The 26,837-nt window shown below is 39.3% G+C and overlaps 1 protein-coding gene across 2 annotated transcripts in view; it reads left to right on the top strand.

Annotated features, from left to right (window-relative positions):
• Positions 1–26,837, top strand: part of osbp2b (oxysterol binding protein 2b) — a 45,769-nt gene that overhangs the window by 14,700 nt on the left and 4,232 nt on the right. For both annotated transcript variants that reach the window (XM_088426058.1, XM_088426066.1), the window contains exons 3-13: positions 15,599–15,849; positions 20,988–21,186; positions 21,406–21,529; positions 21,655–21,721; positions 23,367–23,519; positions 23,605–23,850; positions 23,959–24,079; positions 24,294–24,397; positions 24,638–24,733; positions 25,132–25,316; positions 25,451–25,671. In XM_088426058.1, coding sequence (XP_088282184.1) covers positions 15,599–15,849; positions 20,988–21,186; positions 21,406–21,529; positions 21,655–21,721; positions 23,367–23,519; positions 23,605–23,850; positions 23,959–24,079; positions 24,294–24,397; positions 24,638–24,733; positions 25,132–25,316; positions 25,451–25,671 — 1,767 coding nt within the window. The remainder of the gene's footprint in view (positions 1–15,598; positions 15,850–20,987; positions 21,187–21,405; positions 21,530–21,654; positions 21,722–23,366; positions 23,520–23,604; positions 23,851–23,958; positions 24,080–24,293; positions 24,398–24,637; positions 24,734–25,131; positions 25,317–25,450; positions 25,672–26,837) is intronic.

Raw genomic sequence — 26,837 nt, forward strand, 5'->3', positions numbered from 1 at the left:
TAAACATCTTGCTTAGTGCAAATGAATAAAGAAATGTTAATACCTGTTTAACACTGACATTTACAAAGAATGCCAAGCATCATTAAGGTCAATATGGATTTTACCTTCAGTGTAGTATATCCAAGTTCCTCATATCATTCACATGGAACAGCTCAATTAGAACACCGGTGTATGTGAACCCCCCCACACACACTCCAAAAAAACCCCACCTCTACACAACCCTATTCAAATGCCAGATTATTCTTTTAAAAGACCAAGATGATAGTGAATAATAGTGTATGGCTCAGTTTACTTTAATCATAAAGTATCACATTAATTGAGCGTTTTTGATTCAGTGCCTCTTCTAATTTGCTTCAGAACATTTAGGCTGTATTAATATTTACAGTTCAGTAAATTGTCCTTGTCAGCAGATCTTACTTGCCAAACCCCAGAACCTTTTGATGATGTGACATGTTTCGACATGATCTTTGCAAAACTTGTGTGATCGTAAATTTGCGTATGTATTTGGAAAATTCCTAGAGTTTCCTTTTATTTCCCACCTGGGCAATTAATTGTGCCAAAGGGCCTTGTGAGAAACTTTAGTGGTCATCAAAGCAAGGGCCATGTCAACATGCTAACCCCAATTGTGTAACATATTAATTCAATGAATTTATTGTGGAGCTGCAATGATGAATCATTTCAACAACAATCGATTATCAAATTAACCGATAATAATTTTTGATACTTAATTGTTTTGAGACAATAAATGCATATACAGTGATCCCCCCTACTTCGCGGTTAATGGGGGGGTGTCAACCCCCCGCAAAGTAGGGTATCAGTTCCTAGATTTCTATGTACGCCCCAATATAGCTGCAGTAACCATAAAAAATCTTTTTTTTTTTGTATTTTTGCGAATTTTATTTACTTTCTCCTAATATTTAACATTACATTATCATTATTAACATTATTGTATATTCATTAAATAACTAATATTACTTAGTTTGTTGAGAATTTGTTCTCAGGACTGGTTATCTGCACCAAGACTCAGGTGAAAGAGTACGCAAGTCATCACGTTGGACTTCACATTTATTTTGGCTCATGTATGGGGTATCATGTATTTGTTGAATAATAAATCAACAATAATGTTAAAGTCAGTCAACTAACATATAAACACTTGCCAAACTTTAATCTATGAATTTACTGTATTTTTAGCCGACATTAGCGGGTTAGCAGCAACTAACAACAACTACTAACTATGAAGTGCAACCTCTACACAAACGAACACATAAACAGAAGAAACACTCATCGCTTTTCAAACACAGACAGTAGCGTGCGTTATCAACATAAATGATAATAAACTATAAATATGAGCTTACGTACAGCCGAATGACGCACAGAGAACGTAAAACAGGAAACGGAAATGCAACACGATCAAAATAAGATAACAAACGTCACGAACTCTAACGCTTGAAGAATTCTTAACATAGTTATTAACTAATTACTTAGTTATTTGATGAATACATGAATACATTTATGTTTTTTTCACATTTTTTTTCAATTTTTGCGCATTTTTCAAATGATTTTTTTTTTTTAATATTTTTAATTTTTCCTGGAAAAACCCGCAAAGTACTGTGACCGCGATATCTGTGACAGCGAAGGACGGATCACTGTGTAACGGAATTTCATCCTCTCTGCACCAAACATTTTACAGGTTCTGTATTCCTCCACGTGAGCAGACTTATTGTTGTACTGAATCAAAATAAAACAATTTCCCAAATTTACTTTCACTTTAAAAATAACTTTTTTTTGCCACCTTTTTTCCTGACTTTACGAACCATACCAGTGGCTGAATCTTAATTATTTTATGTTGAGCATTTTTTAAACTATCAGTTTAAAATATTGCCTTGTTGCTGAAAAAGCGAATGGAAGTTAAAACTTTAAAAAAATCATCAATTAATTGACAAATTAATGAATTTTTAATATAATTATTAGTTGCAGACCTAATTTATCGAAAGCAGTAAACTGTACAGTTTTAATAAACTGCTAATTGTGCAAAAATTATGTTTTTCTTATATTAAAGGTGTTAAAATAAGCAGTCATAAGTTATACTTGAAAAATAAGACATACTGTATGTTTGTGTTAGTATGTATGTATATACCGGTACTGTATGCTTATGCATCTTTATGTATATATACATACAGTATCAGCATATATATTTATATAGAAATACAATTGCATGCATGAATTACATTAGCTTATTTATATTAATGTTTTGTGATGTGAAACAATACATTAATATCTGAGTAAATAGAATACAAGGAGTAGAACAAGATAAGATAAGATACATTTTATACTTCTTCCTTTTTCCTTTTGAACATATACAGTAATCCCTCGCTACTTCACGCCTCATATATCGCTACTTCGCGCCTCGTATATCGCGCCCTCAGTGCATCACAGATTTTTTTTTTTTTTTTTCCGGGCGGGGGGCTATATTGCGGAGAGATGTAGTGTGACGGTTTCCTGCATGCCAGACAGATGAGGTAACTATAAATACACTATAAATACACTATAAATACCGCAGTATTCATATTTACTATTAAACCTTATACAGTAACTGAACAGTTACTGTACAGCGGGAGTAGATTACAACTCCTGGCCTCATTGGTCGATGGTCACGCCAATCGTGTCTCTTATAGAAGTGCCATTCTTCCTCTTGAACCTCAAGTTTCAGTGTTTTGCAGGTCACTATAAGGTCTTCTATAAGACACGCGATTGGCTCCCGGCGGAGAGGTGTAATCTACTCCTGCCCCAATTCCCGCTTGGTATTCACTCCTGGATGTGCCGGTCGGTCTTATTCGTAAAACACGCACGATGTTGCTCCTCCAAGACAGAGGAGCAAAGACCTTTACGAAGACAAGACTTGGAAATCTCTCACCTAGATTTTTTTTTTTTTTTTTTACAACAAAATGGGTTTTCAAGTGTAAATTCTCATTGTTATCATGTTTGACCATGACTCTAATTTGCCGTCCGGGCGCCGCTAATATGACCGCGGCTGCTGCGAGACTTCAAAAGATGGAAAAGGGTAACTGTTCAGTTACTGTATAAGGTTTAATAAGATTTAAGTAAATATGTGTACAGTACTGCAGTAATATGTGTCCTAAATAATATGTATAGAGTGAAGACTTTTCACATTTAAAAAAATTCCCCAAAGTTTTTATCTAAAAATTCACCCCAATGTTTTTCTTAAATTCTTTAGGGGAGGGGTGCTACTTTGCAGTTTTCACTTTGCAGCAACTGATGTGTTATGTGGTTGTATTTACCAACTGGTTGTCAGGGAAACAAGGCCTTTCCTCTTTGCTGCGCATAAAATAAGAATTTTGCTTACACAACAACTGGAAACAAATCGTCACTTTCTGACACCCTCCTTTTACTCGTGCTTGTATTCGCCGCTCACGCACAGGTATTAAGACCCATAACTACTCTTTCTTTAGTAACCTATGGTGGGTTGTAGAGAATTGTTATTAGTTTACGTTTCATTTTGACGCCATAAGGAACTCACAGTGGCAGGTCAGCGATTATAATGTTCAAGTCTGGTGTAGAGCCGTCTCTCGGTGTTGCAAGACCCAGATGGTCCCGTGGTGGGTCAAAATATGCAAATTGTGAAATTGCTGGAATAACGCTGGCGTTGTCTTGAACTTTATCTTGGTGAATTTGAATAAGTCACTAAATACCCTAAAATTCAACTCAGGGTATAACACAGTTGGTTGCGCAAATCAGCGGAAGGTGAAAATGTGAAATTGAGCTCCTTGTTGGAACTTGGAAATATTCTCGGAGAGGCTAATGGACTGGACAGGAAAAGTAGGTGTGTTTTGATATCTTTCCTTTGGTGCAGACCCACCACTCGGACTTCATAATTCCGAGCTTAATCTGATGCATAGGATTCTTTTTGAAGCATCATAGGCGAACTTAATACCGCGCTATTTAGCTTTCCAGAAATAGCTGACTTTTGCTGTCAGCGGCAGACAGACAGGAATGGCGGGGAGGCGGGAGGGCTGCGAGGGAGCTGTGCATTCCGGTCTTTGTCGAGTTGGCCGGCCTGACCGGTCCTGTCTCCTCTCTGCTTCAACTCCCTCCCTCCCCCTCCCTCCCTCCCTCCCTCCCTCTCCAATCCGCACTGCAATGAGAGAAGCGCGAGGAGGGGAATTGAAAATGTGCAAGGCGCTCTGGATGTTTCCGGAAGCAAAGCAGGAGAGGGGAAGGGAATGACTGGAAGGAGCATCTGCGTTCCTTCCCCACATCCTTGTGGTGGCACTGTACGTATGGCCGTGAATATGCACGTGTGTGCTTCTGCACTGCAATGCTGACCGGAAAAAGTGTCTGCGTCCGCCCCCCCCTCCACTCTGTGATGCGTCTGGAGGAGCGTGGCGTGGAATCAGGGCCGCGCAGAGTGGGATGAAGGGCCGGAGATGCTGGGAGCCGAGAAGCGTCCGCTCCCTCTGTGCCTCGGGCTGCTTGAGTAAACTCAACCAGGGTCAGTACCGCTCTGGCTAAAGCTTTGGCCAGAAAACACGGAGCTGTCACACTCCTCTCCATCTGTCAAATGAAAAACCGTCCGCATCATACTATCTGAATCTCAGCCCGAGCTGAAGCCGTCATCCGTCCATCCATCCATCCGTCCATCTCCTTCTGGCATCTGACACTAACGATGCTTGGAATTCAGCAGTCTCCTCCTCCCGTGCAGAAAACGCAGGTATATGCTGTAATAGGAAAAGAAGCAGTCTGTCCTGCCATTTGCCCTTCTTGCTGCATGCTGCGCTCATCTCTTTCCGTCTTCCTTCCATGCTGTTTTCACTCCCACTTCCTCTCTCTTCTTTGCACTTGCTCCACTTGCCAATCGCATGTGTGTATGAGCTGCAGGCTGCATACCGGCCTAGCAGGTTGTGCTTGGCTCGTCTGAAAATTGTTCGCAGTGAAAAATTCACTTTTGTTTCTGTATTTCGCGCTTCGCAACAGTGAATCTTTGGAGAAGATAGCGGGAAAAACGAACCGTCGCTATCTTCGACATTGCTTCTTGGTGGGTCCTTGTGGCCTTGACCTTTTCTTGCGCTCTGTAAAATTTGGTTTTCACCAAGTAGTCCCTGTCTATTGGCCAATACCCATATAAAGTAGTTATTTACAAGCAATAATAATAGTCATTGCTAGTCCAGGGAATAGCAAAAATAGCAGATCCGTCTGATGATAATGGGACCCTAATGTCATTTGAAGACCTAAAATCTGAACATGGTATTCTTAACTAACATTTCTTTAAGTATTTGCAACTGAGAAGTTGCATCTCAAAGTGGAAAAATAACTCGGCACTACCATCCTTATCCTCTCTTGAGGATTGCACTTTGAAGTTCCTGCATTCTAAAGAACAGTTTTCAATTCTACGTATGTAAATTATTTGTAAATGCATTTAAAGAATCATCATAACTTCTAGCATGGGGAACAGAATTATATGAAGATTTAACCGATCACAGGCTTGTCTGGTAGCTCAAACCCAATCAATGAATACAACATTATTGCAATTCAAATGGTTAAAACAATTATACATAACACACTTGCTTGAAATGTATCCCAGGCAACTTTATTTCATTGTATTTGGGAGTGCCAATATATTTCTAATTCTGTGGTAAAATAATGAACAGTTTTGGTCAAATTATTGGAAAGCAAATTCCTTCAAATTCCGAAATGTGTTATTTAGCCAAATGATTGTAATTTTTCAAAAAAAAAAGTCGGATGCTTGTTGAATATTTGTTTTATAGAGGCAAAAAGATGTACAGCAACCTCATGGAAATCAGATACTCCTTGCACAGCCTCACAATGGTTAAAAGGAATCTTTTAGTCTTGCTTGGAAAAAGACAAGTTATGCAAAAAAAGAACAAACTGGACAAATAAAAAATAAATATGGACCCTTTTTAGCGATTTTCTTCGGAAGAACAATATACAGTTTAGATAACTTGATTATTTTAAACTGTAGTGTTTAATTTAATATTATTATTATTTTACATTTATTTTATGTATGTATGTATGTATTTAGATTTTTACCTGTTGTACGTATTTGTTTTTTTTTTAATTCTTGTTATTGTTTTTGCGCTGTGTTTCTAGTTTGCCTGTTGTTGTTTGTTCTTCTTTTGTAAACAAAACAAAAGCAAAGCTGAATAAACACGTTTAAAATAATAATAATAATAATTGCTAACACTGCAGATGGCCCCCAGGGCCATAATTTGCACACCTCCGCTCTAGAATAAGAACATATAGTTCACATTTACCAAAGGAGTATTCTTTTAGCGAAAAAATTGTACTTTTTCCTTCCACCCTTCTTTTCTTACCTCTAGCAGTGTTGGACAATTTCATGTTGAGCAGCTGTGCTGTCACGCCTTAGGCTTTCTATCCCCTCTTGCTGCTGTTTATTCATTCAAATGAGTTTGACTTGGCACCACAGATGGGATTGTTTTAGGGCTTTTGACTGTCAGCTTCGCCACTCACTTTTAGCTATTGAGGTCAACTCGAAACAATTAGTTAAATTCAATAAATTGCCTCCCCAAATACTACTCATTGTGACTCGCTGTCTGTGTCTATAACACAAAATTATTATAAAATGGACCACCAGTCCTGAATTGTAAAAAAAAAAAGAAAAAAGGAGAAAAAACATGGAGCACTGCGGTTGTGTCTGACAACACAAACTGCAGTTTCACAAATAGGCAGACTGTGCTCTGACAAGAATGAGACTGTAGATGCCAAGTAGTGGTCTTTATAGTACGTAAATAAAAGCAGCAATACACAGCCACACAGCACAAGAGTTGTGCAAAATAAAAATATACTGTAATGCATCAGTTTAACTCAGTGATCAAATTCTGTACCTTGTTTTTTCTCTACCCTAGATTGTAACTTAAAGAAAAGTTAGTCCTTCGTTTGGTATTGACAGAATAATTGGGACTGAATTAAAATGAGTGCCATACACTGTGATGTTCTCAACTTCAAGTTGAACTTAAATTTGAATGAAATGCCTGGTATATCACATTGAAAAGTTAGTTCAATTTGTGTTCAAACATCACTACACACATTGCATCTCTATACATATTGCAATATGATTTATTGTTGTTCAGTGTTGTATGCAAAATTCATAGCTGTCATTATGAAGCAAGTAAATCTTGTCTTTAAAGAGTATCAGTCCATCTTTCTCGTACTGTACTTGAAATTGCTTAGTTGAGTGCAGCCTCAAGGATAGCATAGCTGTGTACAGCGGCAATCTTGCAAATCCCAGCTGTACTGTATAGAAAAATATTCCTGTCACATTTACACTCAAAAGCATATCTAAAATATTGATTGTAACAGCTACTATCTGTCACTGACATCGTTTTTGGCCGTAATTTGAGATGCGAAATAATACAGAATTTTCAACATGACAAAAATCTGACAGCAGCAGACCACATGTGATTCTCAGATTTGTCTTTTTTCTCAGATGTGTGTGTGTGCCTGTGTGTGGCTGTGCGAGCTTGTGCTACTACCGTGAAACATGTGCAATACATTGTTTTGTAACAGCATTATCAAAGCCCGATGACTTCAACTCCCAGGGTGGATCCTTTTTTTGAATTGAAGTATCACGGATGGTTTGTTGGCACGCTTGTGGATCGTCATGTGGGACTTTGCATGATATAATTGCTTTCTGTTGTAGTGTGTGTAGTCCATCATTTTAAGATGTGTAGATATCAAAGTGCATATTTAAGGCGTGCTTATAGGCTACCAGCACCATCTGCAGTGATTTCTGACCTGGTTTTCATAGACTTCACAGTGGCTCATTATCTTGAAGCACTGTCACCAGGCTACATACAGTTGAGTATAATGAGTCTCCATCTTGCCGTGTTATACAGTCACTCGGTTTACAATCCCACTAAATTGTTTTCCATTTTCACCCATGGAATTTGGTGTGAGACATTAACAGTAGGTGAAAGGAGCATTCCTGACATGTCCCAGTAATTAGGTACACCTGTTAAAGAAATAAAATTTTTGTCCAACGATTGCCTTAATGCTTGTATAGGAATGGATTAATCGACCTAAAACAGAAAGTGTTTAATTCTCTATTTCAAATGTTATAAATACTGCTGCAAAACATAGAATGTTGGGGCATCTTGCGTTTCAGACTATCAAGCGATCACAATTTAAACATTCCTATTTTGTCTATAGAAGCAGCGGGTAGATCACTATTACTTTGCTTGTCCTATGTAACGAGCCGTTAGTTGTATTTAAATACTTGTCTCATTGGCTGCAATATAGTCAACCTTTGTAGTTCATTGAACTCACTCGCATTTGCCACAAGAAACCAGTTGCATTCAAAAACAAAGAGATTAGTTGCACTCTGCACAAATCTGCTCTTTTTGGAAGAGTGGCAAGATGAAAGCCATTTCTGAAAGACAGCCATAAAAAGGCCTGTTTGAAGTATGCGTGGGTGACAGACACAAAAGTCATATGGAATAAGGTGCTTTGGTCAGATGAGATCAAAATTGAACTTATTGGCCTCGATGCAAAAACACTGTGATTGGCATAGGTGTAACACTGCACGCCACCCTGTGTACGCCTTCCTCACTGTCAAACATGTTGGTGGTGGCATCATGGCCTGGGGCTGTTATTCTTCAGCGGGGACTGGGAAAATTGTCAGAGTTGATGGGAAGATGGATGGAGTCAAATACAGGGTGATTCTGCCAAAAAATATGATGGGATCTGTTAAAGACTTGAGACTGGGGCGGGGATTCCCCTTCCAATTGGACAATGATTACAAATATAAAGCCAAATCTACAATGGAATGGTTAATTGGTCAGAAACACATGCTGTAATTGTGTTCATGCTGGTTAAATGAACTTACTTTCTGTGACATTTTAAGAGTTATTTTGAAAATATGTCAGATTAATATTTTAGACAGTGTGGCTTACCGTGGATATTTGTGAATGTCTGGTGCAGTTCGGTGATTCAGTATCACTTGTGATTCCAGGGTTGATACAACAATCTGCCTCTTTGAAAATATTTACTGTCAATTTTGGACTTTTTTTTTTACTTAAGAACAATTTAAAAAGAAGAACAATGTTTATTTATTTATATGTGCTTAACTTGGTACACATTTCTTAATGTACCAAACATTCAATACGGTACTTTGTTTAAAAATGAAATACATTGTGTTCAATGGGTTAAAAAACAAAACAGAGCTATAATTTTATTACCGTGATTACCGTGACACTGACGTTTTGCTCATAGTTATCACACAGTCGGAACTTAATATCGGCCCATGCTTAGTGACAGCACTAGTTGTGTTGAACTGTTAAGGTTAACATTCCCTGTCACTGTTATTTTTTCCCATTATGGCATTTTACTCATTGTTGTTGTTATTATTATTTTTTTCAATACTATACCGTGACCTTAATGAAATCAAAATATTGTCCCGTGAGATTTCGATTTCACTAGTTGCTATCAACCTCTTGAACCAGCGCTATTGAGACTTGCAATCAGGACATGGAATATCTGACTACTCTCTTATTCAGACAGTTTTTCTAAGCTGTAGCCGACTACATTAATTTGCCATGTCAGTAGAAACGCTTCATTGATGAAACGCTAAAGAAGCAATTGACTTGAATTGAATTTTCCTTTCATCTTCTCGGCAAATGTTACAACAACGAAACGCGTCGCTTAATTTCTCTGATCAATCTTCCCTTCTTTTTGCCGGGCTGCTCATCTTTGATTGGCATTGATGAGTTGCTTTAAACTCTGTCATTTGCTTGCGGATTGCCGAGTGCTGCGTAACTGGCTTTAACCTCTCATCTCCTCTGCCTGACTCCTTGTGATGTATAGAGCCGGTTAGCAATTACTGGCCAGTATTACACTGCGCCCCCCTGGAGACCCATCCTCTAATCTAGTGTGCGCTCGCCTCTCTTTGTATACACTCATATATCCACTTTCTCCTTCACACACCATAAAATCAGCACTAAAAATACCAAGGGCGAACAATACATACAGGAATTATAAATCTTTTGTCAATTACACCTTTTAAGGACATTTAAGACACAAACAAGAACATTTGAACAACTATTTTTTGAAAAACTTGTGGCCTACACTGTACTTTAGGTAGACCAAATTTTCTGGACTGCTCTTACATTACACTCAATTATATACATCAGAGGAGAGTCAATTCATATCCAATCTTCACTGTGCATGTCTGGAAACCACACTTTGTTTATATATTACTATCTTTTCTTTATTTAAAGAGCTGTAATTACATTTCCCAATGAGTGACTTGGTGTTCATCTGCTGTAAAAGGACAACATCTGAACTATAGGCAGCTCTCTATGTATCTGACAGCATTTCCATGGGGACAAGCAAGGCAAACCCCCTGGCAACGGGGGTACCATTCTCCCAATTAGACTGCCAGAAATGTATTTTGTCCATCTGTGTGCCCAGTGCACATGTACAGATCAGATGTAATGAGGAGTCAAATGAGGGCTGAAAACTTTCTATATAAAGCCTTTGAATTTGTATTCAAGATTATATTGGAGATTAAGATTATCTCATCCTCCTCTGAGATGGGGGGCGGGGGGTGGGTGGTGGTGCATTCAGGGCGTTGTCCAAGGTGCTATTATATGAGGGGGAGGTGGTGTGTCCTTGAGACATGACCTGTGTGACAATGCGCTCCTCGAGCTATATTCTCGACACCAGGCGTGCACATGTTTTTTAGTATTTGAGCTACTTAGAGTAAAATGTTAAAAATGATCTACTTCTTTTTAAACACATGGAAATCATCTTTATGCAATAACATATTAGCTTGTTTCCATTTACTTTGTAGCAGTTATGTATTGTGTTGTACACAGAGCAACAAGATGACCGCGTGCACGGGTGCAGCGGCTATTAGCTTTTCAAATTTCCAATTTCATTGTACACCTGCTGTGCAATGCCAATAAAGGCATTCTACATTCTATGTACAACATTTGTTGATTTACCGTGCTTAGCTTCTGCATTTTTATGCATTTTTGAAGAACTATACATATTGGAGGCTAACTAGCTGTCACACGAGATACGATGTCTGACGGATGGCCATAAAGCCAGAAACGGCGTAGCCAGGATAGATGTTTGGCTGACTCCCACTTTTCTTTCCTTTTCAATGCCATACAGCTGACCCTACCCCTGCAATCAAACAGTTGATCACAAGTGACCTGGATATCAGCCCAGGTCTGCATCTGTTCACCTCAGGTGTTAAGACAGAGTTAAGCTGACAGCACCTAACATTTCAGAAGATACGAAATGTTTCTCACTTATCAACTATCAACTTATTAAGATACTACATGTCTGTCACCTATCATCTAAACCAAAAGTGGAGGCAAAATGCATGAATTAATTGGCTGCAACCAGCTAAGGTACTATGGAATGAGTCTCAATGAGAAACAACAGCTATGGAAAGATGACCTAAATCCTCACATAACCTTTCAATCGCAAAACACCAAGAACTCGCGATGCGTTTCTTACAACACTTACATGAAAACACAAGTTAAGAAGGTATAAAATGTAAGATTTAAAGAATAAATCTTCACTTTTATCGTTTTCAGCCATCTCTTATTCGTAGCACTTATTCTCTCAGTCTCTTTTATCCTCAGTTTGTACAGAACTGTGATATGCATTGATAATACTTTTTCTTTTCTTTGTTTGTTTGTTTGTTTTGGGTTTTTTTTTTAATCGTGGAATGTGCATATTTGAAAATGAAACTAAAATGATGACAATAAACCTGAAAAATAAAAAACAACAAACAAAAAAAATGGCCTACCGGGAGCAAACCCACACATGGGAGAAGATGCAAAATTCCCAGTGGAGCGCCTGGGCCGAGGTTCAGACTGTATCAGACAGGCCCCTTTTAAAGCTGGATGTTGAAAAATAAAAAAGAGCAATTTAGGAATTTTAGTCAAATGCATACCCTAAAACACTATATGAGAGACAAGATTTAGTCTAAATGTCAATACATTTTGCAGGATCATCAACTGGGGTGAATGGCACATTGATGTTTTGCATTATCTACAAGGAAAAACAGGCAATCTAAGTTAGAAGGCGTGACTGACAATCTTACCGATCTTTTTTGTGCACTCACAGCCATTATCTTAGCAGTTCATACGTAGCATGTAACTGTCAAATTTTGAGGTACAGTACCTCCATGTATTATATGTCATTTTAAAGGGAATCAGATGTACAGTTTTAATAAATTAATATCTGACTTTTCATTTGTTGACCTTTTTGCCAGAGCCGGTCACATATTTCAAAGGTTGCTAGCAGTTTTAACACCGTTTGAAAACTCCGCCTTCAATTCTGCAATACGATTATATGCGGAGGATTTGGCTTTAAACATCAGAGACAAGACACGGACGGACCCTGCATATACTTCGAAGCTTTCAGTCTAGCTGCTATTGATGTGTTGCCTGTTAGCACTTGTTATGTTACCAGGCTGGATGTGGAAGATGGAGTTCTTAGTAGGGACTTGGGAGTGAAAATGTTATTAAGTTGCTCAATCAGTCCAAACCTTGTAAATTCATTAGATTAATAAAAAAAAAACAAAAAACAACAACAACCCTAAACTTGATTCTCTTTTGCAATGCCGGCCTAGCAGGAGTAAACCACATGAAAGAAACGTAGCAAATGCAGCAAGAAATATACTGCACAACAAACTACAATGTGTTGCATAAAAACTATAAAGAAAACATAAAACATAAACAAAACAAAAATAATAATATAATAGTAAATAACCAGACAAATGTTTTTTTCAATAAAAAAATTAGTGCTTACCACATACAATAACCACAAGAATAAATTATATTGCTGACATTTTTCACAATAGCATGCTATTACTCCACAGTTAAAAGCTGAATATTTTTATAGAATTATTAACATTTGACCGAATTATCTTGTGCCGGTGTCAATGATGGAGGGACTGGCTGAGTGTGTCCAATATGCCGCTTTGGTATCTCTTACAAGTACTTTCACGTTGCCTTTTAAGACTTATAATGTGCCAGCCTTAATTAAAAAAAACAAACAAAAAAAAACCAGAGGAGTTGGTCTTGTTCTGGTCTTAAAAGAGGATTTTCAATGACATCCTTCCCAATTACCTCTTTAAAGCTGCTCTGTCATCGTCGTACATTGTCAATTTTAGGCTTCCTCAATTATTTTAGTACGACGGGAGTTAACGCTTTATTCTGCAAACGTATTTATTCATTTTGTCGATTCCCTCAGAGCTCGTAGAGTAACTGTGGCTCAGCAGCCTGGGAGAATGTTGCCTATCACTAGCTGAACTTTTGTTACCTCTTAGTGAGAATGGAAGCTTGAGAATACAGACACGGTAAGACCGTTTTCTGTCCCTCCAATAGTTTCTCACATGCTCTCGTTCTACTTTTTTTCTTCTTACTCACGGTACTTGCTGCTCTTGACCACCATTCTGATTCAGTTGCTTTGATCAGAGCTTTTTACACAAGCCACTTAGCTTCATCTTGACATTAATACTTCAGTCTCTGAATGCACGCAATTTGCCAGAAATGCCACACATGAAAGTATATCAACATTTCTTGGTGGTCAAAATTGTACTATCGCTAATATATAATATAATATATAGCTCATTGAATATTGTGTCTCTTCAACAGTATCTACTACATTAGCAAGGCTCAATTGTTTCTGCCGAAGTGAGGAAGTAGCTCAACCAAACATAATTGAACCTTGCTTTTTGCAAAATTGGTAACACATCTCTCCAGCTCCATATCCCTATAGTCCACGTCAACATCGTAATATAGTCCACTTCAACACCTTGTTAAAGGAGATGCACATTTCTTAACCAATTTAAATCGCGCTAAAATGAACCTGGTTTGGTCTCGCTAAGTTTTCTTACCATCTCTAACAATGTGATGTGATGTTGGGGAAAGGGGCTTCTCAGTCTCACAGGCTCAAAGACACAATAACTCTCTCGCTCTCTCCTACACTCGCTCGATCACTCTCCTTGTCTCGTTTGGATGTGTTTCGGCACAAAAACATCCTGTAAGTCTCACTGCATTCACACTTTTTACCAAGTTTCTCATCCACATCATTGTTTTGTCAGTTAACGATTTTGTCAGCCACCCATAGCAATCACGGCCTATCGTGTTTGCCAACCCCCCAAACACATTCTTGTGCGCTCAAAATACTAGGATGAGAGGGACTTGTCGCAGGAATTACGCAAGAACATCACCAGTCATTTTACCGCAGGCACAAAGGCACCTTACAACCCTGCACAGTGCCGTAAAGCTGCTAAATACATAATATTTTGCAACATCTTCTTCATATGTATACAGTTTCTTCACTCAATCTGTAAGATGCTCAGAATGTAAGTATTTATTTAGCGGTTCATTATTAATGCCCTTATTGCTCTATTACTGTTTTTTTTGTCTGTTTTTGTTTTCTATTATTGCCTACGTTATTCTTTGCTCACTTATGGAATGTAGTCTGCTCGGGGGAAGTGAACAGAATAACAATTTCATTGTGTGGTATTACCATGCTTATGAAAATAAAACTCTTGAATCCTGAATCATGTTTTTATGATGTTAGATGTTAATTATAGGCAACCCCTGGTAGTAGTAACGGTGTTCATCCAGCCCTTTTTCTGAATTATCACTCACTCACTGTTGAAATGTTTAAACCAGCATCAGGACTAAAATTGGAGCAAAGCCACTTGTGTACAGTATATGTCAGTTATTCAAGTTGAAGCAAAGCACTTCACCAGAAACGCTTTTGAGTTCAAACTTTGCTGTTGTGTTTGCGCTTTGTGGTACAGGTCTTTAGACTGGTGTTACTAGAGATACATGATCTTGCGTGTGTTCGGGTGTGTGTGTGCTTGAGGATGTTGATGAGGGTGAGTAATGCATAGCTGACACTGCAATCCTTCTGCCTATGCCCTGTTTTAACTCCAAGTAAGCCTCTTTTATGAGGTGTTATCGCTAGAATAGGGTAGCTGCTACAGCAAAGCCTTGTAGGTATGGACAAGTTATGTGACTCCAAATGCTCCTGACATGATTTACATGTATGATTGCTATAGGTTGTCATGTGGCATAGGAAGCTTTCTGGTGACACTCCTGGTTGATTGTGCGACAAGCAACACATTATTGTCATTGTGAAGAAATGGGCAACAAACACAGAGCATGGCTGTATTCCAGCGTAGAGTACTACATATTTAACCCATGTCCAACCCTTTGATCATTACATCAAAGGCATTTCGCATCAAAGCGGAAGCATTGAAAAAAGACACTAGGAGACACTGGGTGGAAACTTCACCCAGATGGTGAGTTCAACATGGCACAAACAGGAGTGTGCCATGACTTGGCTAAAAAAACAAAACGACCCAAAAATGGTCAAAATACTGCACAAGGGTATGTGCAGTGCTAGTAATTGAGCAATGATAACGTCTGAATGTTGGAAATGGTAACTTGCAGAGTCAGCCAAAATGTAAAGGGAAGTGTGTCTTACAATGGAGGTTGTGCTTTGTGCAGTGAAAATATCGGAAGGAAAAGCTTTGTAAAAAATGTCCTATTTTGTCTTCCAGATGACTCAGGAGACGAGGAGCCAGCATCCCAATCGGACCGAAGTGAGATTCAGGGAACTTTAAAGATACTCGTCAGCAAACTCGATGACCTCAGCACATGTAATGACTTGATTGCCAAGCACGGGGCTGCCTTGCAACGTTCGCTCAGTGAACTAGAGGGCCTGAAAGTTCCTGTGGAGGGCGGGGAGAAGATCAAAGCAGTCAATGAGAGAGCCACCCTTTTCCGAATCACTTCCAATGCTATGATCAATGTGAGTGACAAGGCACACACGCACACACACGTACAACACACTTATTTGTGAGATTACCATACATGATTTTATCAAAATGCATTGAAAGAAAATTCCCCTCAAATTGCTCAGCAGCTTTTACAGATGCGCATTGGAGCATTCTGATTCATTCCCATCATATCTGATATGGGAGCTATACTGTAAGGGAATGGAAGGTTCACCAGGTTGTCAAAAAAACTGCACCCCACATCTGCGGAGTAATATGTGATCAAACAAAGCAAAATGAGTAGAAAGTAGCACAAGTAGATAAACTCGCTAGGTAATACTACTATTACACTATTACTATTACATTACATACCATTACTATTACATTACTATTACAGGTATACTATTATTACATTGATTTATATTACTCTCACCAACACAACAGGAAATATGGATGTATGGAGCTCATTACACTCATTACACATTCAGCGGAAGGTTGGCTTAAGACTAAAAACACTACAAATCATTTGATCTGTATTGTTTTGTAAACCTTTATTGACAGGACAAGATACAGAATCTTTTTTGTATTTTAATCCCATCATGACTTTGCTTCACAGCATAGCGATGCATTGTTTATGCTTTAGGCAAAAATAGTTAGTGCACTCCACAATTTCAATGTGAATATTCAAATTCAGTCGGCTAGGTTAGGGACAGACGTTTCAGAAATGGATGGTTTCGGTGGGGCTAACGTCATCGTTATTGTGTTAAATGTACTGTTTAATTTGAGTTTTTGTATGTTTCATCTTTATACACATTAGCCAGAACTATTTATACTGAAGACTATTATTAATTGCAATTGTACAGTGAAAATTGGAGTTAGCTTACCCTGTCATTATTGCAACAGGGATGTGACTGACAAGTTTTCAAAATGCTGGTGAATCCACATTATGTGTCGAGCACAAAGTGCACCTATATTCTTTTCTTTATCTCTGACGAACTGAAAGTAATGGGCCTATGTCCATCTTGTGTACGTATTGTTTATATTCAACCTGTCGTCTGCTACTGCCGCATTCATCTCTGCTGTAGTAGAAACTTACAAAAGCAAGTCAACATTTTGCCCCTGACTTTTTTACCCCGATCTTACTGTGTCTTTGGTGAAATTAGGGGGGAAAAAAACCCCACCACTTTCAGGCTAAAAATGCATTGTAATGCATTTAGTTACTCCCATTTGTAACAAGTAAAATATGACTTTTTTTGTGAGTAATATATTACACTACCATGTTGCAGCAAATTTTCTGGTCCATCATTCGTCAGGCGCTGGAGTGCACCTGTCTGCACTCACACGGAGTGCAGTACTTACACTTAAAGTTAACACCGTGTCTGCGGTTCTTCAGTTATACTGCAATTAAAATTCAATACAGTAATATAAGTGTCACAAAAAAATAAAACCAGCTGAGGGGTTTAACCCGAGGCTATAATACCATCATGTTTGATATCCCACATTTGAGAAACGCAGGTCACAGAAGTGCAATTAACAATCATGTCCACTGGATGGCATTATCATGCTTTACATGACATTCAAGCGGTGGATGTCCTCATTAATAACTGCCTGTCACATACAATACAAGAAAAACAAAATGTTGCTGAGTTTGAATTTACGAAATAAATGTCTTCAATTAGGGAATTATAAAACTTATATCTTAAGAAACTTCTATCTTGCATTTCCTGGCCAAAAGCCAATCAAGAAAACATACAAATTTGTTCTCCATTCTCAGAATGCTCTTACCAGCAAGAAAACTGAACCCAGGACTGATAAAGGGAGCAATTCCAAATAAATCTCCGGTATGACAAGTAGTGAATTAAACCAACCCAGTTTGTTCACTCAAACTGAACATGTTTCTCCACTAGTTGGTCCGAGTATTGTCCCAATCTGTAATCTGGATGCCGTTTGTCCTATAAAGATGGAGCAATATATCAAATTAACGTCCAAGCCTCTTATAATTCAGTAAGCAAAAAGAGACGTGGCGTACATTTGATGTAATGTCTATCCAGACGATTACAACGACGGATGAAAATTGCTTTTCTCACATGTTTAATTCACCGTTTTATTAGCATTCCAGTCATTCGTCGGTCTGTTGGCAAAACGGGTCGGTGATGGACAGTCCGTCAGTGCTGACGAAGCGCCCAACTCTGCTGATGAATAAGAATCACAGATATATGCCCATATATGCTGGAGCAGCCCTGCTAAGTGCCGTGTCTACTTGGAAGCCATGTTTTTCACATTAAAATCAATCAATAGACAATGAAAATAAATATGAACTTGCTCATTTTCAAACAATTTTTATGATATTTGTTCTTTGTCAGTGCCAAAACATGTGCTCTCAGTATGTATTTTTTGGAAAAAGAAGCACCCGGAAATAGTTTTATCTGTGTAAGTTTCCTCCCAGCTTATTTATTATTTTTGCGCTTGGAGGGTTTGGCTCCCTGTCTAGTTGTTTCTGCGACCAACAATTTATGCAGCGGAGTATGATCGAAAGTCATAAAGATGGGGTTTTCATACTTTAAGAATACTTTAATAAAATAAGCAAAACAAAACAAAAACAAAAAAACGCTTGAGTCCATTTTTTCATATTTTTCGTTTTCAGCACCCCAGGTACGCTTATATCTCAGTGATTACATCACATTATCCAATTGATATTGTTCACCATATTAAGAAAGCAAGATAAACTGCAGGGAAGCAGTCTCCTGTAACACAAATGTGTTTTTATACTAGTTAAAACCTTGATTTGTTTAAAATATGCCTATTAACCTGAATCATAATATTGCTCAATTGCCATTTTAAACAACAATATGCATATCTTGCGAATAAAATTGCCTTGATCACGAGAGCAGATGTAAAGCAGAATAACAGTTCCAATACAGTTGGATCTGCAAAGCAGAGGCTCAACAACAAGCTCTATCAGAGGCGCGTCGCGTGTTTCTGGATGTGGGCTTGGGGGGGTGGGTTGAAGTAATGGTACTAAATATGATTGTGGGTGTGTGAGAGGGTGGGGAAAAGTCACCTTCTCTCTTTCCAACTGAGTTCCCCCTGACTGTTCAGTGTCACAGCCTTCCGGGTTGCAGTAACAGACTTGACTCTAAGCGGACGATTGTACAAGGTGTGTTGAGTGTCATGCCTCTTTGAGATTTGGATTCCTCTATGATCAATGTAGTTTCTTATGTCAAGTGACATATCAAATTTTAATTTGAATGTATACTGATTGTAGCATTATATTAGAAGTCAGAGCTCAGTCATTTCCAAAAGGGAATTCTACTCATAGCTGTTGTTTTACTTTAATATCATCAATTTTTGCTAACCGGTAAGGACATTTCAACCGACTGAGTTGTCAAAGCGTGTATAATGCCATTAGGTTTACTAACTGACTAGAGGTTAGTGCTAGCACAAACTCTGTGTGATCATTTGATGTTCATACTTCTAAAGGGCTCTCATGTAAGCGAGGCATCTTAGGTTACAGAATGCAGGGACTCCCGCTGCCATGAGGGTCTTCCAAGTGCTGATTCCAGAGAAATGGCGCCAATGCTATCAGCTCTGCGGTATGACGATAGATGTCACTCTTGTACATTTAGGTGTGACGTAACTCGCAACTATATCACGCATGATTGGATTTGAGTGTCTTGCACGTGTGTGCACTTATTAATGGGAGTGGATCCCATTTCACCGGGTCCTTGAATGTCAAAAGAGTGTATGTCTTCATACCAGCAGCAGCGGTTATGGTATCAACTGATTTTAACCTTTAATAACCTCGTCCTCATCATTACCAGACGTCACATGGAGTTTGCTCTTGGAGTGGAGACTCAGCAGTAAAAATGTGGAACTAGCGTACGTCTTTTAAATGGGTGTTGGTTTCATAGTCACGTCTGAGGAAGTGAAATGCTTCTTTATATGCATCCCCTGCATTTAAATTGAGTGATGGGACAACGGTTGGGATACTTTGTTTGACTGCTGAAGGTAAGGGTGAATGATATTTACAGAATTCTGCGCTTAAAAAAAAGTTTCTTGCATTTCCTAGTTTTTGGATGTTCAACTTGAGGATGAATTTATGTTAACTGCCTAAAAATATTATAATGAAAAACTGGAAAATACAAGCATCTCATTTTGGAACATTGTTTAAATGGATGTTTATGGATTTGTCGCAATGTTGTTTTGTCTACGTATGATCTAATAGTGTTTGCTTGTGTACTTTGAAGCACGAAACGTGAATTATGATTTAGCAAAGTCAGATACTAGATACTGTGGTTAAAAATTTCTGTGATCGACATAAATGCAGTTTGCTTCAATTTGATATAAATGCCCAATCGTACAGAACAATAAAGACATTTCTTCCTTACTGCACAAATGCTGAGTTGCGACATTGGGGGGGGCGCTCCTGTTTAACGACTGACGCATGACATTTTCCTCTTGCGTGTTGTCAGCTTTAAGGGGTTCCGGTTGGTTTGTGCTTACTTAGTGGCAGGAACATCAAGCATACGATGCAGCGCCAACAAATGCTGACAAGTCGTTTTTGTGTGATCTGGAGTAACCTCTTTTGCTCAGCAGTCAGAGCACAGCAGGAATAATGATGCCCCCTCTTGACTCAAAAGCCCTCTGCCATGCAGTCAGCGTAAACGTGCAACTCACCACTCACTCAGTTCCCTTTGTTTACAATACGCTCTGACTGAGTAACATGAAGAGGAACCGAAAGAAATCACTCATTTAAATTTGATGTACTTCTGTTTTCCTTGAGGAGAACCATGTCTCACCTGTGAGTTTGTGTTAGTACCAAGGTTGGGATAGGCTACTCCGGTTCTAGAGAGCCGCTATCCGCCATGTTTTTGATGTCTCTCTCCGACATAACCCCTGATTCAAAGAATCAGCTCATCAGCAAGTTGCAGACGCCTAATAACGATCCTGATCATTTGATTCAGGTATTTTATAGAAAAGAGACATCGAATACATGCAGAATAGCGGCTTTCTAGGACCGAAGCTGCCTATCCCGGACCGAGGTCAAGGAAAAGGACTGGAAATAAACTACTTTTTCCCGCATTCGTAAAACAGATCTATGTCGCGGAGCTAAAGGAACCATACTGTAAAATCTGAGAATACGCCAGGATTTTGTTTGCCTGTGATTCTCCAGGCTTGTCGAGATTTCCTGGACCTGGCTGAGACTCACAGTAGGAGGTGGCAGAGGGCCCTGCAGTATGAGCGAGAGCAACGTACCCACCTGGAGGAGACCATCGAGCAGCTAGCCAAGCAGCACAATAGTCTGGAACGAGCGTGGAGAGCGGCACCCACACTTTCGTCCAGCACTCCCAGCGCCCCGACCAACAAAAAGGGTGAGCGCTTTTCATGTGTCACAAGCCTCATTTTGTTAGTTTGCATTTGGCTGTGTTCTGAGACTTCAGTTTTACTAAGATGATTAGTTCTTAATAAGTTGCCATGTGTACATGATTATAACAGGTTCATTCCTGAATCTGGAAGAATGCATACCATTTTACCCTGTGACGTGTGTTTTGCCTTTGCAATTTATTAGCCACTGTATCTCCTTCCTATAGAAGGGAGTGAGAGGCCGCTCAAAGGAGAGGCAAGTGATGAAGATGAGGATACGGAGTACTTTGATGCCATGGAGGATTCCCCTGCATTTATCACAGTGACTGCCACTGACAACACACAGCACAGGTCTGAACATGCCCGAACGCCTTTCATACCAATAGTTCTCATTGAGTCTTTTGGCAGAATTTCAGGCATGTTTTGCTTGCATTTTACGGCTGTCGGCATTGGACCGTTTTTTGTTTCTATTCCAGGCGATCTCAGAGTAGTTTGAGTGGAGCAAGCGGAGGCAATTCCTATGACTGGAACCAAGACCATCATGTAAGCCTTTTTTTTTCCCCCTTAAGCGTTTAACTTATTAGATGTGACATTTCTAATTCACAGCTCAAAGTTGCTGGAATTTTATCGTTGTCATTGTTTGTCGATCACCCTAATAAACCAATATTCTTTGCTCTGACACAGGGACTTAGGGCCTGATTTACTAGACTGTTTACTGAAACAAATTGCATGTTCTGCTTTTGGGTAGGTGCACGTCATCCGCAAAAAGTGTAATCCAGGGGTGCTAAATGCGTCAAATGTGATCGAACGGTCGATCATGGAGGTAGTTTTGGTAAATCGTATGACATTGTCCGACATGCAAAAAAGTGTTGTTTGATTGCATGACGATGGATGGATGGATGGATGGATGGATGGATGGATGGATGGATGGATGGATGGATGGATGGATGGATGGATGGATGGATGGATGGATGATGATGGATAGATAGACAGACTTATTTAGCCAATGTTGCTATTAGTTACATTTTGTATATGTGTTTCATAACAGAAGTAACTTGACTATACTTCAAGTAGAGTAGAGTGGGTGCAATGCTGGCAATGGGTGTGAAAGTCAGGTAGACCACTGTACTTAAAAGAATGTTTTGCGTTTTAGGTAGCTCAGGAAAGCATCCGAAATGAAGTTTGAAGTTGTGGAATTGCAAGTGCTTGTGGAAGAAGCAAAAAAAAACAAACACAAAAAAAAAACGCATTACTGAGAAGGAATACATCCATTGTTTTAAAAATGATGGAAAAGTCAGCCATTACATACGATCCGTGGTTGTTGTTTTGTTTTTTTTTAACTCCCTCTAACTCCTATTATCTGCTCATCTTGGGTGCCATTGTTTTTCAAACTTTGGACAGCACACCTGAAATAATGCTCTGAGAGAGGTCAGCACCAATTGTCACAGCACAAGAAATGATTCACTTGCATGTAAAGGCAAAGTTTCCAGGTGCTTTAGTATAGTTGGGTTGGCATGAGTCCTTTTTGTGATTGGCTGAACGTTAGCCCTAAGACCGTTGAGAGTTCTGCAGCTGCGTTGCGACTAGATTATATATTGCATTAATTTTTGTTTCTGGTACTTAAATAATGTTAACTTGAGCGCAAAATGCTCCTTACATCTTGTATTTTAGTTGCTGTACGCTCGGCGCTGTGTGCTTGCTGGTTTGCACCTTCCTCTTAGCCACAGATTTGAAAGGTGCAATCGCCCAAAATTGTAACGCAAGGTGTGATGAATCACATTGCATGTGCTAGATTATTCATTTGCATTTACTTTTTTCACAAACTGGACTCCGAGGCAGTTTTGTACATTTAGCAGACACAATCTTGGGTGCACCCAGTTAAAACTGTAGCTCAGTTTCCACATTTTTGTGTGAGCAGTTTGTACCCATTTTTGCATATGCAAATATTTTGTACATCAGACTTGCTACAGTTTCACTGTGGTGCCTGTGGCATTATGAGAAATATTTGCATGATTTTATTTTGTAATTAACAGTAACAATCTTTCTGCTCTTTCCCACCCCCATTACTGTTTTTTTTTTTGGCTGACGTACATGCCTAATTTTCCCATTCTGCCCCCCTATTTTCATGCTGACAGGCTTTACTTTGTCAAACCTGAATATAGTCCTCTTCTTTCATTTCCGTCTGCAGATGTCTCCAAGCTATAACGACGTGTCAGGGAAGGAGCTGCAGCCACCCAGACAGCGGCGAACTCGTGTCCCCGACAAGCCCAACTATTCCCTCAATTTGTGGAGCATCATGAAAAACTGCATTGGAAAGGAGCTCTCCAAAATTCCCATGCCTGTAAGTGAGCACGGCTTGCTTTTTTTCTGATCATTATGCCTTATTTTTCTGTAATTTATGATCATCTTGCCCTCTTTCTCTGCAGGTCAATTTCAATGAGCCTCTGTCAATGCTGCAACGTCTTACCGAAGACCTGGAATATCATGAGCTCCTGGATAAGGCGGCACGCTGCGACTCCTCACTGGAGCAGATGTGTTTGGTTGCCGCCTTCTCCGTCTCTTCTTACTCCACAACTGTCCACCGGACAGCAAAACCCTTCAACCCACTCCTAGGGGAGACCTACGAGCTTGATCGTCTCGAGGAGTTTGGCTACCGCTCACTGTGTGAGCAGGTAACAGCACAGCATCACGCATATTTACTTTACAGATGCAAACAGGATATTTTGTGTCTTCAATTGTACATAAGTCATTTACTGTAAGTTTATGTCCATTCCGCTAAGGTGAGCCATCACCCCCCTGCAGCTGCACACCATGTGATTTCCCAACGAGGCTGGACCTTGTGGCAGGAAATTACCATTGCTAGCAAGTTCCGCGGAAAATACCTCTCCATAATGCCACTGGGTAAGACATTTATTCCTTGCTGCTTGGAAAATTCTCAATTCAAACGAATGGTTAGTCTTGCCGTCCTTAAATGTGTTTTGGAGGTGAACACTCTTCATTGTGTCCCAGTGAAATGCATGTAGATTTGAAACCAAATCATTCATAATTCTGTAATCGAAACAGTACGGTCGCCGTAAGCTCACGCTCATAGACTGTTTTCATTTGACGTCGGCAGGTGCAATTCATCTTCAGTTCCACTCTAGCGGCAACCACTATATGTGGAGAAAAGTCACGTCTACAGTACACAACATCATTGTGGGCAAGCTGTGGATTGACCAGGTCTGTTTACAAGCACTTCTTATTGGTTTCCATTCATCAGCATAGCCTGCTCTTCTCAAATGGGAACTCATTATGTCTTATGTGATTTCTGTTTATAAATTCTTTATTAATCCGCTGTGGGGAAATAGGGGAGTTTTCGGATATATATAATGCACATGAATTTATAATCATCTTCTGTGTATTGACTTAAACTGTGTCCATTGCATCTCCTTTTTTGCGTATGTGTGTGGGTGTGTGCAGTCAGGGGACATTGAGATAGTGAATCACAGGACCAAAGAGACCTGCCAACTGAAATTCTCTCCCTACAGTTATTTCTCCAGGGAAGTGCCTCGGAAGGTAAATCCTCCTTTCTGCTTTCCTTGCTGACACTCTTTTATTTTTTAACATGTCCACTTCAGCTGCTTAATCATGTAGAATTGTCAACCTTTATGACTTTTATGCTAAACCAGTTTTATATGCAGCCGGGGAGTTTAAAGTACAGTACTCCCTTTGTGTTTGTTTGTATTGTGATATTTATTGGGAATGCAATGACAGAACATGACAAACAGAGAGAAAAGAGAGTGCAGAGCAAAACATTAAGAAAAAAAAAACAGAATACATAAATAACACAGTTGATAACCACCTCAATGATATCTATAAAGTAAATTCAGCAAAAAAAAAACAAGTAGCAAGTAGGACAGGACAAGTTAGGGAGCCTGGAAATACTGGCTGAGATGCATGTTTTGGTATTCTAGGTAACAGGAGTGGTGGCTGACAACGTGGGCCAGGCTCATTACATCCTGTCTGGTACGTGGGATGAGAAAATTGAGAGTGCCAAGATCATTCAGAGCAGCCGAGGTGGTAGCGGATCAGAGGGCAAGCAGAAGACCATCTACCAGACCTTGTCTCCCAAACTTCTATGGAAGAAGTATCCTCTCCCGTAAGAGAGCATGTTTCGTGAGCCTCAGTAAAATGCACAAAGTCTTTGCCATGGTTCGCAGCTGCTGCAAAATGCTGGATTTTCACTTGTATTTTGTTTTGAAAACATGTCGCTCTCTCTATTTTTCACCTAAGCGAGAACGCTGAGAACATGTACTACTTCTCAGCGCTGGCGCTGACCCTGAACGAGCCGGAGGATGGAGTGGCTCTGACTGACAGCCGTCTGAGGCCAGACCAGAGGTTGATGGAAGATGGTCGGTGGGATGAAGCCAATTCAGAGAAACAAAGGTTAGAAGAGAAACAAAGAGCTGTGAGGAGGAGGAGAGAAGCGGAGGCCTCGGATGCTCTGGATGAAGGTACGAAGAAGTAAACTGTTCAAGTGCACGTAAATGCGGTAGAGTGCGGTGTGTGTCATTGCCTTCATGCTCATGTTCGGGATGAATCATATAGCCCAAGATGGTTATACGGCCCCAGTTTCAATGCACGATGCTCATTTTATGAAGACGTTCTGATACGCTGGTAAATCATTAAATCACACTCATGCATTTGACTCTGCCAATTATTTGTAAGCTGTCATAAGAGCAAGTCGGTTTAGCACCAAGACTACTTTTTCTTACAATGGTTGTGTAGTGATAGATGGAGAGGCTGAATGTGGATCTCAATCAACTCACCCCCCTTTCGGTGTTACAGCAGATAGCTATTGAACTTTGACTTAGTGATACGTAATGGGATTTCTAACTTTTTTTTTTTAACAATTTTAACTTTTTTTTACTTTAATGAGTGGACTAAGAAATTCTAATTGAAAAGGTTTGTAGCATTTTCTGGATTTTAGGGATACAAATACCAACAATCCTTGTGGATTTAAAAAATGGTTCAAATGAACTAAAATTAAATTATTTACTTTTTAATAAACTTTTAGTTTATAAACTTAAATACTTTTAGTAAACTTACTTTATAAGTGAGGTTTGCTTTTAGAAAAAAATTACATCTTGCTGGGGGTCCTAATTAAAAATGCACACCCCCCAAAAACATTATTCATACTTAACATGCATACACTTATACTTGGTATATATTGTAGGAGAAGGTTTAATTGTCCTTTAGTTGTTCACTTCCAAGCAAATATCTAAAATTTAAAACAAGTTACAGTAGGTGTGCCAAAAAGGTAAGTTGTTGCATGTACTGAAAACACTGGAGCCAGAATGTGGCGCTAGTTATACAACAAAACAACTTCGCTATAGTATTTATCCTGCTCATCAAAAAATTCATCTACAGTCCTACGTTTTGAAATACTTTAATTTTCTTCTAAATGTTATCAATTTGAAGAAAAGTCATTTGGTGAGCGCCCTCTGTGTCGTGGCATAGCCGTAGCGCCCTCTATTGAGCATTTACCACTGTCTTCAGTCCTACTAACCAATTTGTCACGCATCTGCACAATCAAAATATGCGCTATATTGAAAACTATCAAACTTTTTAGCTACACAAGAGAAACAACCATAAATTACTTGTGTGTGCGTGTGTGTGC

This window comes from Hippichthys cyanospilos, chromosome 1, assembly GCF_059441005.1.
Source record: "Hippichthys cyanospilos isolate Australia breed blue-spotted pipefish chromosome 1, RoL_Hcya_1.0, whole genome shotgun sequence".
In the NCBI taxonomy this organism is placed as follows: Eukaryota; Metazoa; Chordata; class Actinopteri; order Syngnathiformes; family Syngnathidae; genus Hippichthys; species Hippichthys cyanospilos.